Source organism: Propithecus coquereli, unplaced genomic scaffold, assembly GCF_000956105.1.
Source record: "Propithecus coquereli isolate 6110/MARCELLA unplaced genomic scaffold, Pcoq_1.0 Scaffold529, whole genome shotgun sequence".
NCBI classification, from domain to species: Eukaryota; Metazoa; Chordata; class Mammalia; order Primates; family Indriidae; genus Propithecus; species Propithecus coquereli.
Genome location: NW_012151163.1, coordinates 1,219,741 through 1,235,835, shown reverse-complemented (window position 1 = coordinate 1,235,835; position 16,095 = coordinate 1,219,741). Strand labels below are relative to the sequence as shown.

The following is a 16,095-nucleotide window of genomic DNA, read 5'->3' as shown; positions in this document are numbered from 1 at the left end:
AAACTCTTAGCAAGAAATATCGTGGCTCTGGGGATGATCTCTTCTTCCAAGGCAGCCCTTTCAGACTCACTGAACATCCCCTTCACTTTCAGTCCCGTTTTTGGGGGATCGCCCTCAGCCTGGCCTTGCCACACCCCCACCTTCTGGGCCAGAGGTCTCCAAAGGGCCCCACGCTGCCTCCGCAGTTGGACAATAGTTACCTGATATCTCCAAGGTTCTCGATCAAATCAAGATCAGTCACTCCTGTGTGACAGGTGACGTGCTAAAGGTGACTCTAAAATGAATTAAGCCGAGACTCGTGCTTCAAAAACGTATCAGAAGAGATGGTCAAGTACACGACAGCTCTAATCAAAGCTCACATGCGATTTGTATGGCATAGGAAGTGCGAACACAATACAGTTGGAGATCAGCGGAGGAAGAGACAGTCCCTGTTGGAGAAGGCTCCAGAGCACCTTGGGGAGGGCGTCAGCGTTTGCAGGGAGCCTGGAGGTGGGTGAAAGTGACGAGGGCATGGGCAGCGCGCACAGCACAGCAGAGGCAGTGAAGTGCAGAGCACGCTCTCGAAAGAAGAAAAAATTATCACCCCAGAATTAAAGTCCGTTTCCCTCTCCCTCACTCTCTTATTGAATACACAAAATTACCCATGAAATTTTATACAGCCTTTTCAAAGGTAGTAAAAAACATAAAAGGCTGATAACTCAGAGTCAGAAAAACCATCGGAGTCACGCGGCAGCTCCCATTCCGGGGGAGAGGTCTTCCCTCAAACCTCCCCGCAGGGCCGGCCCCAGACCACACGGAAATATTCCCAGGGGTAGGAAATGCGTGCCTTCTCGGAAAGCCCTCGATACATGGTCTGAGGGGACATTTTCCAGCACCACCATTCACACCTTCCACATTGCTTTGGAAGGGATTGAATCTTTGCAAAACCTCTACGCACTGCTTTACAAACTTAGCAGGCAGCACAAATAAAAAAGTGCGGTTTGCACATAAAACATTTTACTGTCAGTGGGTCCAGACAAATCAAGCACTAGGAACTGGAGAAAACTCCAGCGTAAGCCTGATTGAGACAGTTCTCAAGCACTCAAGGTAACGAAAATTGTGTGCAGTGGACACAATTGGAAATAGTAAAAGGAAAAAGTACAGGTTTCATCTTTATTGTCTCACAGACCAGCTTTCCAAATTAGTTAATGTTAATAATGTTCCATTTTCAAAGATGTAAAACATCATTAAAGTGCCAGATATTGTCAGTTGTCATGACTGTAAAAGTAACATATTTAAAGTATTCTGAGGATGAAGATGTGTCCTAGGAACTCATAGTTCTGTTCTTGCTTTTGCTTTTTATTTCTCCCGCTTCTATGTCATTGACACGCATCAAGACAAACTAAACGTACTTGTCCACAACCCCCTGGGCTGGCGTGGGCAGGGTCTGGGCATGAACACGGCATTCACACAGCCCCTTCTGCCTGGGACTGTCTTAAGTGCTTACACAGACAACAGAGTCGGGGCTGGACCAAACCAGGACGGGGAGTCGGTGCTAAGCCGGCAGTTCCTGCCTGGCGGGACAGACCCACACTGGCAACAGACGGAGCTCACAGTTTGCACCACAGGGCAAGCGTAACGAAAGTCACTGAATTGTACATTGAAAATAGTCAAAATGCCAAGTTTTGTTTATATATACCATCTTTCTGTGAAAAATTTCAAAACAACGGAAATCCTTGTGATCAAACATCAGAAATATAATGCGTATTTCTAAAGTAATGTTTGTAATATGTTCTCTTACAACTTCGCAAGGTAACTAGCATTTTAATCCAGGATTACATATTTAGGTTTAACAACTTAATCACAGGCGACTGGAAGCAGACGCGTGACATTTACTCAACGCCTACCCCGCGCAGCACCTGCGAACACCACGTGGGATGACAAGGTGCCCGCCGTCCCAGCCCCTTAGCATGTCACAGTCTGTCCTAGGGGAGGCCGAGCCAGCAACAACATGCCTAAAACTCTTAACTTAGTCAACAGCCAATAAATGTCCTGTGGTTAATCTGTCAATGAAGGTACCCATGGACACTAGGTGAAACCACAGTTCACTGAGCGCAGATACGCATGCACCACTGTGACCTTTTGGCCAGGAAGGGCTGAAATCCAGTATTAATTCGTTTTCATCATTACTTCTAACAGTTACAATGCATACAGCACGGCACGCTGGCTCTTTCTGAGCCCAGACTGGACCTGTCAGACGCATTACACAACCTCCTGCCCGAGGCCAAACATTTAGAAACAAGAAACTACCTTGAAAAATAATGAAAATCTAGAGACAGAAGCTTGACAACAAACTCCCAGAAGTCTATCCACTTCTTAGCCACAAGAAGGGTGTATTCAAAGTAAATTTTGTTTTCCAGCGCACATGTTTTATGTAGATTAGTCGCATCATCTCGCAGAGTGGCACAGACACGCTCCCGGCGTGGACGTGGACGGGACGTCTAAGGCGTCTGCGTGGGCGGGAGGGCAGCGGAGCCGCACGCGAGTGTCCTGGCTTGTGCTGCCACCTGCAGACACGGCAGGGACAAGCCACAGACGCAGCCAGCTGGTCATCCGCCCACCTCCCCGACCTCTCCGCTAAACACACATCCTGAAACTTGCTGGCAAAAAAGGTTGTAAGTTGGTGGCTGGAGGCGCAGTGTAAGGTGATTAGGACAAGTACAGAAGCCTCTACGATTACTCGCGTGGTTTTCCAGCACACAAGCAACCTGTTTAAGCCACGGCCCGCCCGGGAGACACGCGCTGTGCTTCTCATTCCATGCTGGCGTGCACTCCGGACCCGCCGTGACGCTGGAGCCCCTCACCACCGACCGTGAGCCCCCTTCGACGTGGCAGGAGCTCAGACCCGAGTGTTAAGCACAAAATGCAACTGACTCACCTTGCTGCCTTCGAAACCAGGGGAGCTGTCATGTATTTCCTCATCTTCTTCCACTGTCTCGGCTGGTGTCTGGGGAGAAAATATACTGTGTTTTAAATTTAGCCACAGTCAACCTGTGTCAAACTGCTTTAAAAAACCGGGGCGCACATGAAATGGTGTGGCTTTCTGGACCACTTCTACAGGTAGCCGGAAAGTCACCATGGTCTTCCCAAATTCAGGACCCATCTGCTCTGTATTTTTACCTTTGACCCCACCAAAGAAGTGCCAACCTGCTCAATGAAACTGCCGGAGAAACGTTAGAAACTGTAAATCTCTTCCTTATCAAAAGGAGTGGTGTGGTCACTCCAGACGCCTCTGGTCAGCAGGTACGAGGTGCCTCGTAAGTCCTGCTTTACCTGTGGGGACCCCACCTAAGGCCTCTGTTCCCAGCTCCAGAGATGCCCCCCCACGGCCCGGAGAGCCTCTCTCTCTCAGTTGGTATTTCCTCATCTTCACGGGCTGCCGCAGGAGACAACACGCCATCCCGACGTGCCCTGGAACCTCTCTCCACTCTCGGGAGAATCGTGGGGTTCTGAGGCCAATGAGGAGTCTCGCCCAGAGGCTACTTCCTGTCACCAGGGGAGGCAGGTCACACAGCCACATCTCGCGTGGGGATGGCGGAGAAGTCCGCCCTTGCCACGCAACCAGAGGGAAAGAACCACAAAGCTACGACCTGGGTTTGGAGAATTCCTCATGCTTGAATTTCCCTTCTTCAATCTAGGTTTGACTCCAAATTCACACATATGTTAGCTGGGATGTTTTATGTTGTAACATTTTATCTTTACAGCACACTACCTGGAGAAAGCATCACACCGCAGGCATGATAAGAACAACAAGCTGAGATGTTCAGGCCAACCCACAAAGCCAAAATCAATTACTCAGGAACAGGAGAAAAGCATGCCATGTTACTACAGAAGTCAGCACTGTGATCAAACAGTGTAACATTAGGGTCAAACCGTCCTTCATCCACGAACTAGAAAGTCCCACGGGCTCAGATATGTGAATCTTCCCTGTTTACGCAGGGAAAGCCATCACCGACCCAGCACCAAAGGGGGGACCCCACACACGAGCACAAGGCCAGAGCGTGGCCGTGCAGCCGCCACCCTCCTCACGCAGATCTCCACGCGAGGGGCCCCTGGGACGTGGCCGCCCCCCAGGCCACTGCTGCCCCAGGAGTGCAGGGTCCACCTCTAGCACTTAGGGACAGTGCCCAGGGTCTCTGCAACCACAGCCTCTGTTCCTGTCCTTGGAAGCCGCGCACCGGCAGGGCCCAAACTGTTTCACGGGGACCCTCACGAGGAAAAGGGCTCGCGCATAAATGATCAGAGTTAACCGAAAGCTGAACTCTAGGACTTCCCTGAAACATTCAGTGTGCTAAAGTGCCCTGTGATGCTTCATGGGAGCGATAGAAAAGGAGCATTTCCAGACGTGGCTGAGCACAGGGACGCTGTTCAGAGACACAGAGCACAGTCTGCTCTGTCTGGACGGCCAGGTGTCACTCAACATGACTGTGCCGTGCACGTATCGATCCAGTCGCATGGGAGCTTCTCAAATCCGCTTCAACCGCACTGCATAAACATCTGTGGACACCCTGCTGTGTGTCGGGCCACGGCAGGTGGGAGATGGGGTGCGTCAAGCATCCCCCCACGGGTGCTGTGCAGGGAGGTTCCCCCCAACACCAGGCTCCCTCCAGCACCCGCACATCTGGCAGGCCAGCCGCAGGAGCAGGGGGACACTGACCCACCCCCGGTCTTCATACCCCAGGCACAGCCACAGCTGGGAGTCTGTCTCCACGTCCCTCAAAACCACAGAACTCGTGTTAATATTGTCTCTTGACAACTACAACATCTCCACTCACCGAGAAGAATGTCACACAAAAGCCCTTTCTCTTTCTCCGCTGGCTGGTGGAGCGTCCAGCCCAGCCCCATCCTCGCCCTCCCCATGGGGCACCCGGGGGCTGCGACTCCCTTCCTTCCTCTCTCTTCACACTCCTCTGGGGTAACCGCGTTCACCCCACAACCTCAACGCAACGGAAACCAAACACACCAGCGACGGAAACTCATGAAGATGGTTATTGTGCGCCAACAGCTGTGGCAACGGCAGTCATTATACCAGGATTCTGCCTGCATTTAAAACTCGTGTCGGACACGCTCACGTCTATGACCCAGAAAACACATAACAATACACCAATTACAAGGATACATTTGGCATAGAAGTAACTGCCTAAATGTCCTAATTTCCATGTTTCTATAAAATTCCTAATTGTTTAAAAAAAATTTAAATTGTTAATTTGTGTTTTAAGACAAAAACCAAATCTTTGGGTCATTTTTATCATGTTGAGAAAAAGAGTAGATGATATTACTACTAATTAAGAAAATGTAACACGACATGTGGGAAAAGTACTCAAAATGCCAAAAAGGAAGCAGAAAGCTAGTGTATTAAGACACAGTCTATAACATCTTTAAAATATATCACAGAAAAGAAAAATAGAAGTTAAACATAAAACGAAAGAGTTAAGAGTGATCCATTACTGAACAAGGAGCTCATTGTTACCAAATTTGGTGCTTTGTAATTACAAGAGCAGGGCTGGGACCTCGTCTCCCTAAGAGGAATAAAAATGGGACTCAAACGCTAACACTGACCTTTTACAGAACGTAAATTCTCTTCTCAAAAGCCAACTATTGGAAATGAACATGCAGTGCCTTGAGGTGGGTGGTGAAGACACAGTCACGGGTCGGGGCTCACCCGTGGTCTCCCACCTGCGGGAGCAGTGCCGGGGCCCAAGGGCCGGGGAGCCTCGCCCTCCGCAGGACCCCACCCCGCCCCTCCGTGCAGCCAGGAGCGGGGGCGGCGGCCAGGCCCTCACCGCGTGTCACCACGCTCAGTCCCCACCCACCGCTAAGGATCGAGGCTCGAGGTCCCACGATCGCATCCGCACACCACTTACCCCGTCACTCGGCCTTTCCGCGAGTAAGTACCTGGACCCCTCCACGCCGGGAGCTGCGCTAGGGACAGGGGCTGCGTCACCGAGCGGGGCAGACCACTTCCCTTCTCACGGAGCTCAGAGAGGGACAAAGGCAATAATCGAATTGCCGTCACTCAAGGGCGAGTGCCAAAAAGGGGCCCCCCAGCAGAAAAGCCTGTGTGGTAGGGACGGGCAGACAGGAAGATGCTGTAGGACATGAAGCACGAGCACCCACTCACTGGAGGGGGCACAGAACATTCTAGAAGCTGGAGAGAACTTGGGGGAGGGGCAGAGGATGAGGCCGAGGCAAGAAGGGCGGATGGAGAGGAACTGAAGGCATGTGGGCGACCGCAGGTCCCCGCTACCCACCTGGTCCACGGGCACCTCCACCTGCACGTCCTGGTCCTCTTTGACGTCCAGAGCCCCTTGCGTTTCCTTGCTGGGCGTCTGTGCTTTAAACACGTCACCTTCTGAGGGAAGACAACACGGACAGACTTTTCACACCAGTGGGGAAACTGAGGTCCTTCTACATTTTCCAGCCCAAACCAAGTTACCCAGCTCAGCTTCCCTGAGCTTCCCGTGTCATCGGGCTGCCTCCTGGCCCAGGATCCTAGACCCCCAACATCTCGCCCCTGCCCCCCTCGCACCCTCTGTGTTGGGTTCTGTCGAGGGGCCCAGCCCGCTGGCCTCGATTGCAGCATCGTCCCTCCACAGACGTCCAGGGATCGCTGTGCCCTCCCCCCGCCATAGTCAGTCCAGGGACGACACACAGCGACGGCCGACAAGCTTGTGTCCGGTTAGTCCAGTGAGAAATAAATAAATTCCAGGCAACCCCACCAGACAGTAAAATCATAGAATGTATTTTAAGGAAACGCGGCTTCATTGCCTCAAAATATGTTTAAGGACATCAGGCGCTAAAGCTGTGCATCTTAAGGTACCGGACTTAATCAACAGCTCAAAATCACTTTAATCAGCATCACAACTGGGTGTATTAAATGCTTGCAAAGTTCCACAGTTCCTGACAAGTTGCTCTTCACCCTGATCGGAAGCAACAGGTGACAGCAGAAGAAAAAGAAGTCGCCAGCTAGTTCCTTCAACGTCCACGAGGACATGCACGTGGCCCTTGGTGGCTCGGTCGTCCAAAGTGGGAAACGCCACCCACAGACCAGCTCCGTTTCCCAGGCAAGAGCCCTGGGGCTCCCTCCCCTCCCCTGGTCCGTTCTCGTCCTCCTTGTCCCTTCCTGACCCTCAGCCCACAGAACCATCCCCAGTGCTGGGCTGGAGGGGTCCCTGTTCTCGGGGGTGACAGGTTGGAAGGTGAGAGGAAGGGCAGGGGAGTGACCCTCATCAGGAAGCTGTGGTGTTCGCGGCAACCCTCAAACTTACATGCCCACTGGTGGCTGAGGAATTGGCCCTCCATACTGGCTCAGTGGGGCCATAGCCAGGATTCAAACCCAAAGCCCACGTCCGAGCACCATTCTGCCTCCCAGAGTGAAGGCGCTGGGTGCTGGGCAGCCCCAGCTACTTGTATGGGGTGTGCGTTGCCAAGGAGATTTTACCCATAGTGACTAAATGTTCTTTTGCACCCTCTGTGTTTTTATTTCTAGAGACAGGGTCTCACTCCGTCCCTCAGGCTGGAGTGCAGTGGCACAATCCTAGCTCACTTCAGCCTTGAACTCCTGGGCTCCAGCCATCCTCCTGCCTCAGCCTCCTGAGTAGCTGGGACTGCAGGTATGCACCACCACACCTGGCTAATTTTTTTATTCTTTTGTAGAGACGGGGTTTCACTATGTTGCCCAGGCTGGTCTTGAACTCCTGGCCTCAAGCGATCCTCACAACTCAGCCTCCCAAAGTGCTGGGATTGCAAGCGTGAGCCACCACGCCCAGCCAGAATTTTGTTTGCCTGCTCTGCCTAACACTGCCCTACAAGCTGAACACTTCATTAATACATCATATAGTTACAAATCAAGAAATATTGTTGCAGTATAAAATTTGTCTGGGGAAAAAAAAAAACCACATTCTCAGCCCGGAGCATTTTGTGTTGTCTACGGCAGAATGAAATCTCACGTCACCTGCACCACGCTGGATTAAAGGTTCTACCAACGTTTTCTTTTCTTCTTTGGCATAATAAACAGAATCCTGCGCTTCAGGCGGCTTGTTGTCATATTTGTGAGGTTCTTTCCCTTTGGAATCCACCTGGGGCACGAAATAAGAACAGAAAGCATGTGAGGAGCCTCGGCACACGAGGCGTGGCATCAGTGTCTCCAGGTGTGGGCAGGGGAGGCACACCCCTAGGAACACGACAGGTGGACGTCCGGGCATCTCCTCAAAGCCCCCCTTGAAGCACAGTCTCCGCTACTCGGGCCCTTGCAATGCCCTTCCGTAAAGTGGCAAAAATCCCTCCGTCCCTCTCCCCCAGCGCCTCTGGGGAGAGAGAGTCGGCCCCCTTCCCAGCTGGAGGTGCCTCCCCGACCCCTGGCACAGCAAGGGCTGCGCTAGAGGGGAAGCAGGTCCAAGGAGGCTCCCCAGCTCTGCAGGGACACTGCACAGCGCAGAAACCGCTGTTACGACCACCACAGACTATTCCCGCTGGACCTTCTGAGCGAGCTGAGAGTATCTCTCATGAAAACTAGCCACGTGGCAGTTTCTTTTTGGGCTACAATAAAGAGAAATTCGGATTTTTTAAAAATCTGTAGTCAATAACAAGAAAGCACAACAGGAACACAAAACAGAGGTGTGATACCGATGGCTGCTGCTTGATTTATGACGCGGCTACGTCCCGATAAGCCCATCGTCAGTTGAAAATATCTTAAGTGGAAAACAGACTTAATATTCCTAACCCAGCGAACGTGATGGCTTAACCCAGCCCACTTTAAACGTGCTCAGAATGTGTTAGCCTCCGTCTGGGCACACTCACCGGGTCGCACGGCCTACAGCAGAGTCAGTGGTCTTCCCACCTCCTGGCGGCCCGGCCGCCCGCGTGCTGCGGCTCACGAGAGCATCGCGCAGCTTTGTGCCGCGTCTGCGCCACTCTCACCCCGTCGTGAAGCCGAGACCTCGTGAGTCGGGGACTGACTGTAATTCTCAGCACCATCCCAGTTCTAGCCCAGAAACCATCTTTACAATGAACTTTTTCAGGTTTTCTTTTTTTGATCTTTTCTCAAGTATTTGGAAGTAAATCCAGGCTAAAGTATATAAATAGATATTTCTCCTGAGCTTTCTATTTCACTTAAGAAATGTCAGACTAAAAGCACCTACCTGGTACCATTCAAATAGCGTATGTGATTCAAAGTACCAGGTTTTTTAATCCTCATGGGAATTAAAGTATGAAAATAGTTCTCCCACCTTATACAAGGGACCACACAAAATGTTTCTACCTACTTTAAGGAGTTTTCCTACAAGTTGAAATCGTGTTCTTTCGTATAGGAAAAAAGACCTTAGCAGACCTGCTTGTTGAAACAGAAAATGGTGCGCAATGCTTGCATTTTAGAGGCAGCTGGGGGTTTGGGATTCTGAAAATCTAGTTGATTCTCTTTAGCATCGCTCAACTCTAGTTGTTAGAATACATTTTCCATAGCTTTAGCCTCCAAGATAAAGACACACACATACATGTCTCTTATTACATCTGAAATAATAGTCAAAGGACATGACAAATGACAGTGGCCCACCCTCGTTACGAGGGCACAAGAACAGCTGTGATACAAAGCAAAGAGCACAGGGCACGAGACCCCATGGTTTACCTGTCAGCTCCCCAACACCTGGGGCGAGGCAACGGGTACAAACGAGGCTCCCCTGCCCCCACCTGGAAAGTCGCCTGAAACGGAAGCACCTTGGAGGCAGCAGGACGGGGGGGGCAGAGAGTGGGCATCGTGCCGTTAAACCAAGTCACTTTTCGCCTCATGCCTTACCCAAGCACGTGAAGTGTGCGAGCAAGTTTTTACAGACACCGTATTTCCTCCAAAGCCAGAGCAGCACGGGTGTGGCCTCTCGGCGAGAACCGGCCAGTCACTTCCGGTTCCCTCCCCGTCTCCACACCTCACCCACAGCGGCTAACACAATCCTCAGGCACTTCATCGATGACCTCCGTAGTCTGTCTTTCACCACCAGAACATTAGAAGCCACATGAGCACAGGGATGTTGGTTTGTTTCTCCATTCATGAGTTCCCAGAGCCTAGAACAGTGCCTGGCACACGCAGGTGCTCAGTAAATGTTTGTTGAATGAATAAGCGATCGTTGCCAGCATAGACCTGATCACTCCCCACCTTGCAAACCCTGGCGGGAGTTGTCCCAGAGCAGGGAGGATGCCCAGATACCTCAGCCTAGCAGAGGGGCCTTCGCACTCTGAGGCCCACCTGCCGTCCCAGTCCACGGTCATCTCGCCCTGCTTCCTGCCTGCGCCCTCCCTTCCTCCCTCTCACCTCCACACGAACCCCTTCCTCACCTTCCTGCTACTGTTCATCCTCCAAACCCCAGCTCGAGCTCACCGCAGCGGCCCTGTGGTGTGTTCCTACAGCACCTCGATGTGTCCTGACCACCGCGCACTCCTAGCGCCAAACAACAGTCGGCTCTCGATACGTCACAATACATGTGGTTCAATTACGCAAGCGCAGTAGCTGCTCCGTAAATCTCTGCTGATTTAATGAACTGAGTAGGAGGACGGGAACAGCCGGGAAAGAAGAGTTGAGAATCCGGCATTCTTTGGACACGAAAATGCAGGGGGGCTGCAGGGACAGATTCTGCAGGCCAAGAATCTCTTTATATCAATACATATTAAGTACATATTTTTTCCAAACCGTCTGGGAGAAGATGCACATACCATGCACCTCTGCCTCTTAGTACTTTAGTACTTCACACTGAAGGCACAGGATCTATTTAATGCTTCAGGGTGTGTTTCTCAACAACAGTGGTAGCCTCTTACATAATCACGGGACAGTTAACCTAACTCAGGATATTAACCCAGATATAATTCTTTCATCTGCTCTACCATCCATATTCTAATTTCCTCATTGCCCCAAAATAGTGATTTATAGCATTTTTCCCTCAAGTAAAGACCCAGTGCAGGTCCGTGTCACTCTTGGATGTCAGGCCTCCTGAGTGTTCTTTGGCCTGGAACAGCCCCTCACACTCCCTTCATCTTTTGTGACACTGGCATTTTTGTAAGAGTACGGGCCTGTTTTGTTTTGTTTATAGAAAGACCTAGAGTCAACTTTGTCTGCCGTTCCTGCATGATTAGATGAGAGTTGTGCATTGCTGGCCAGAGTCCTTCTCAGTGCCACACCTGGGACCCAGGAACTCCGTCTGCCCCTCACGAGGGACGCGGCTCATGCACTCAAGTGTGCGGCTTCTCCCCGAGACAGGACCCCCCTCCAGTGAACGCCGCCTGCAGGCCATGCAGACACGCGCCCCCCAACAGAGCTCCCTGCCCTGAATTCTGGTCCAAGCATGAGCCTCGTCCTAGTCAACCTTCTCAACAAAGCTTCTCCATGAACCTCATCGAAGTGGGAGATCTTAACTTCTTAAATAGCACAAATTACAGTATGACTTGAAAAAAAGAAAGAAAGCAACAAAATTTTAATTCCATTGAAGAGGGAAGGTGTAATCTAACCCCTGAACGCTACGTGAAGACCTTACAAATCAGATCACACACTATCCTATTATTGCACTATGTTTGCTCAGTTTAAACACTCTACCTTTTACGCATGGAAAACTCAAAGCGGTTCACAATGCTCGAGTCTGAGGAGAGCAGGGGCAGTACCTCCCTGGCTGCACGTGACAGAGATGGATGTCTGACGATCACTGCCGACGTCGAAGCCGCCTGCGAAATCATGACAATTCTAATTCCGTCTGCTCCAGTGAACTGCTACCCTAATAGACCAACCAGCTGCATGGCTTATAATGAAGCACAGTTCAAATTTTATTCCAATTTTCTCATATCTGAGCATCTCTAGTGAGTGAATTCATTCATTCCCTCACTAAGCCTCTACTGAACGTGTCCCAGGCATCCAGCTGGGACACACGACCGAAGGGCAGCGCTCCGCTGCTGAGAGAAACACGCAGGAACCGCGAACGCTGCCTCGCTTGGTTTCGTAGGGCCCAGAGGGGAGGGCGTGGGTTCCAAAGGCAGCTGCGAAGGAAGGCGGGGAGAGCGCTCAGAGTGAGCCATCAGAGAAAGTGAAGCTCAGGGTCGCGCGGCGGGTGTGGTCGACGCAGGGCGCACGTGCCAGGGAGAGGAAGAAAGCAGGCCAGACTGGGGGGTGCGAGCCGAGAGCCCCCACCCAGCACAGCACGACGGGACCCACCTGGGCTCGTGCCCTGGCACTGAGGTCACGGAACTGCACGCGACTAGACCAGGGTAGAGGATGAGGAGCCCTAAGGTTAGAGGCTCTCTAAGTAAACGTCCCCTTTAGGAAGTCCCTCGACCGCCTGTGGAGCCTGGCAGGTGGCAGGTGCTCCTCTGCTGGGTGTCACCCCCAGTCCCCTCCCACCAGCTCCGTGCCTCAGGCACCTTGCGTGGTCTCAGGGGCGAGACCTTGCATCGTCCCCCAGGGGCGATGAGGCTCATAACCACACCTGCCTCTTCCGGCTGTGTTGAGGCCACGGGACTCCAGACACGTGGGTCTCAGGCCCACGCTGGCGCTCGGCCGGCGATGAACAACGCGAGAACACACACCTGCGAGGGAAAGGAGTGGCTTGGACTGAACTCCCGACCCACTGAGAGCAGGTGGGATGGCCGGGGACCAGGACAGGAGGGTCGAGAGGCTCTCAGGGAACGAGCAGGCAGGGCACACACGTGGCAGAGGCCACGTCTGCCTGCAGGGGCCAAGGTCCGCCTCCCTCCAGGATGAAGTCCCAGCTCCTCCCAACACAGCCAGGCGTTCTGCCCTCGCCCGGCCCAGCCTGACTCCCGCCCCTCGCCCCACGCCCTGCCTCTGCTCCCTAACGGGTCAGCCCCTCCAAGTCTGACCTACTCCAGAACAGCCACCTGCTCTCTTCCGCCTGGCACACTGTCCCCTACGTCCTTCAAGACCCAGCTCAAAGTTGTTGTCTTCCCACACCTCTCCTCCGCCGACGAGCAGGAATCCCTCCTCTGTGCTCCCATCACCTCACGTCATCATCCGCTTCCGCACACCTGTGTCTCCCACGCCCACAGCTGCTTCTCCTTCGGCCCTCAGGCTCCCCAGGGCCAGGCAGGGCCGCCTGTGTCCTCACACGCCCAGTGCCAGGGGCAAAGTGGACGGGCACCCTGGCTGTCCTTTAACTGTCAGCAAAATGCATCTACAGCAACTCTGAGTAAACAATGGATTAAGCAGGAAAACAGAGAATTCAAGCCTTTCACAAGGGAACATCCGTGAGCCTCATGCCTTCGACCTGTGTTTCTCTCTGTTCCCACTCTTAAGCCCCTCTGAAATCAATCTGAGCTCTAAATTAGAAGGCGATGGGTATTTCTCAATTTCATTCATCTTTCTTCCTATTAAAAACATTTTCAGAAAATAAACCTGAGGCATGTCGGTTTTATTCCTTTGTAGTGCTTTAGAGACTATTATTTTTCTCCAGAGCCTATTTCAATCAATCTAGCTATATTTTAATGCTATTGTAACAGATTATCTTGCTCAGGAACACAAAAGGCAGCCTCCCAGGGTAATCTGGGATGAATTCAACAATTTGTCCAATTAAAGAACAGCAACAATGTATCTCACCTAATTGAAGAACAGCAACGACCTATCTCACCTAATTGAAGAACAGCAACAACTAATTGAAGAACAGCAATGACCCATCTCACCTAATTGAAGAACAGCAATCTATCTCAACTAATTGAAGAACAGCAATGACCCATCTCACCTCATTGAAGAACAGCAACAACCTATCTTACCTAATTGAAGAACAACAACAACCTATCTCAGCTGATTGAAGAACAGCAACGACCTATCTCAGAATCAGCAAGAGGTTCCCAGGTGAATGTCCCGGACCCACCCTGAGGAGGTCGCAGTCCCCCACCCTGTGAGCGAACCTTGCTTCCACCACTGATTAAAGTGGTAGATTTGCTAACATTGGACCTGGCGGTTGCGTCCTTAGGCTGCTAAAAGACGACAAGGAATGCTGCCTTGATTGTCGTGAAATACTGCTGTGATCTTGACATTATTAGCCAGCAACCGTCACTTCCAAAGTGCTGATTTCACACCCAGCTTTACAGTCTAGACCAGGTTATTGCAGTGTGTGTCTCGCTCATAGGTGCGTATGTCTCTATAACTGTTCTCTCACACATCCTTTAATTTATAAGCCTTCTCTCCTTTTCATTACTGTTCACCACTAACATTTGTGCTCCATGCCCAGAGAGGAGCATTTATAATAATATTAATGTTCTGATTGCAGATGCCACATAAATGCAATGCTTATTAACTATTTACCGATTTTTATAGAGGCTTGCACCATAAAATATTCATTTTAATATATGAATGTAATTTTAAACATTTATTAAATTAGCCTTACTTCTTTGGAAGGTAATAGATATTAAGATCACAGTAAACACGGTTGCCATAAAACTGAATTTTATATAACAAAAGAAGAGTAGCTTCATTCAATTACGTTCATTGGACCAAAAAGCCCAGTTGTGCCATACAAGACACCGGCAGACTCATAGCGACATATTATTTTCCAGTGCTCGAATATTTGAATCGAGTGACAATCAAACGAAACCAGCGCAACGATGCAGGCTGTTTCCAAAGTACATTCAGTTGTAGCTAATGAGTAAAAATGCACGTGTATGAATTTTTGCCACTTTCTTGGGAAATGGGTATTTTTAACAGTACAATTTAAAGTTCTTCTGCTAAATTAAGATAAAATGTTTCATTCTATTCAAAATGGAAATCTAGAAGCAAGAGGCAAGCGGCCTGCTCTCACATGTTTTAAACACTCTGGACAGGGTACTTACAACAGCTTAAATTAGAGCTTCGTGCCCTTGGAAGTAAGTCTGGACACAGAGCCCCAGGAAGAGGAAAGTCAGAGGTCGAGAGTGGATCGGCTTGTGCCGACGGGGGCCCAGCGAGTCCCACTCCAGCCACCCGGCTGCTGGGCACGGCCAGGATGCCGAGTCCAGACACTTGCTCCCAAAGAGCTACGGCTCTCGCTGGACAGCAGCCCTGAGTCTACCAGGAGAAACAATGCCATCGTGCGTAGGCGAGCTGTGCCCACTTCACAGACGTCAATTAGATCCGGAGGAGGCTCGTCCTTTTACGCATCAAGGAATCCACAGTAATAATCCCAGAGAAATACGGAAGCATATTTGTCCTCTGCCGTAGGTGACGGGGATCCTGTCTGACATCAAATACTTTAACGTGGGAACGTCCTCCCACGCCGCCCTCCACTCTCCTCTGATGACGTGCTGATCGGAGTAGAGCAGCTGCTGGCAGGTGCAGAGCCCCAGCCCCGCCTCCTCCCTCTGCAGCCCCGGCCTGGCTCCTCCGGTCTCCTGTGTCTCCAGGATCCTGGGTCACCCGACTCCTCCCCTCCTCGCACTCCACAGGCATCTGGACGGGCCAGTTACTCCCCGTTCCCGTTCTTCTTGTTCCACTGAGGTGAGATGCCACGAATCGTACAACACGCAGCTATTTCATGTTCGCTGAGAGAGAAAGCTGCTATTTTAAGCTGTCGCTGTGCTTTCTCATCACCTACAAGTTCTATTTTCTGCTGGCTGGAAAAGCCCCTCTAGACCCATTTAGACACACATTTCCACCACTTATCACACTTGCACGGAAAGAAAAGGAGCCTACACTGGAAACAGATTGCTGTGTCCTCCCCAGATCTCGCACCCAGAGTCTGACTCTTCCGAACCAGTTTCTGACTCGGAGTCGACAGGCCTGTGCTTCCCGTGCGGTGCGGGACGGCTGCTCTGCCGTCATCCCCGAACTGCCTTCCACGCTGCCGGTGTCCAATCTGCACGTCGGGGGCTGGTGCTCCCTAGCCTGGAGCGCGAGCGGCAATCCCTCCGCACCGTTCTCAGAGCACGCACAGGAGTGAGGTGGGTCACTTGCTGGCCACAAAACCCGCCCCTCAGGCTGCACACAGGTTTGCAAAGTGAATACAGCTTTGCCGTGCTCCTCCACTGAGGGAGAGGCTGCTTCTCCACCTCCCGGAACCTGGGCTGGTTCTGGGACATTCTCCTGGAAGGCGAGAGACC

General features: G+C 51.5%; 1 protein-coding gene across 1 annotated transcript in view; it reads right to left on the bottom strand.

The window, feature by feature from the left end:
- DCDC2C (doublecortin domain containing 2C) overlaps positions 1–16,095 on the bottom strand; it is a gene marked incomplete at its 3' end in the record, with an annotated part of 42,538 nt that overhangs the window by 2,823 nt on the left and 23,620 nt on the right. The window contains exons 6-8 of the mRNA XM_012656948.1: positions 7,994–8,117; positions 6,291–6,391; positions 2,918–2,986 (exon numbers count right to left, since the gene is read on the bottom strand). Of these exons, the coding sequence (XP_012512402.1) occupies positions 2,918–2,986; positions 6,291–6,391; positions 7,994–8,117 (294 nt within the window). The remainder of the gene's footprint in view (positions 1–2,917; positions 2,987–6,290; positions 6,392–7,993; positions 8,118–16,095) is intronic.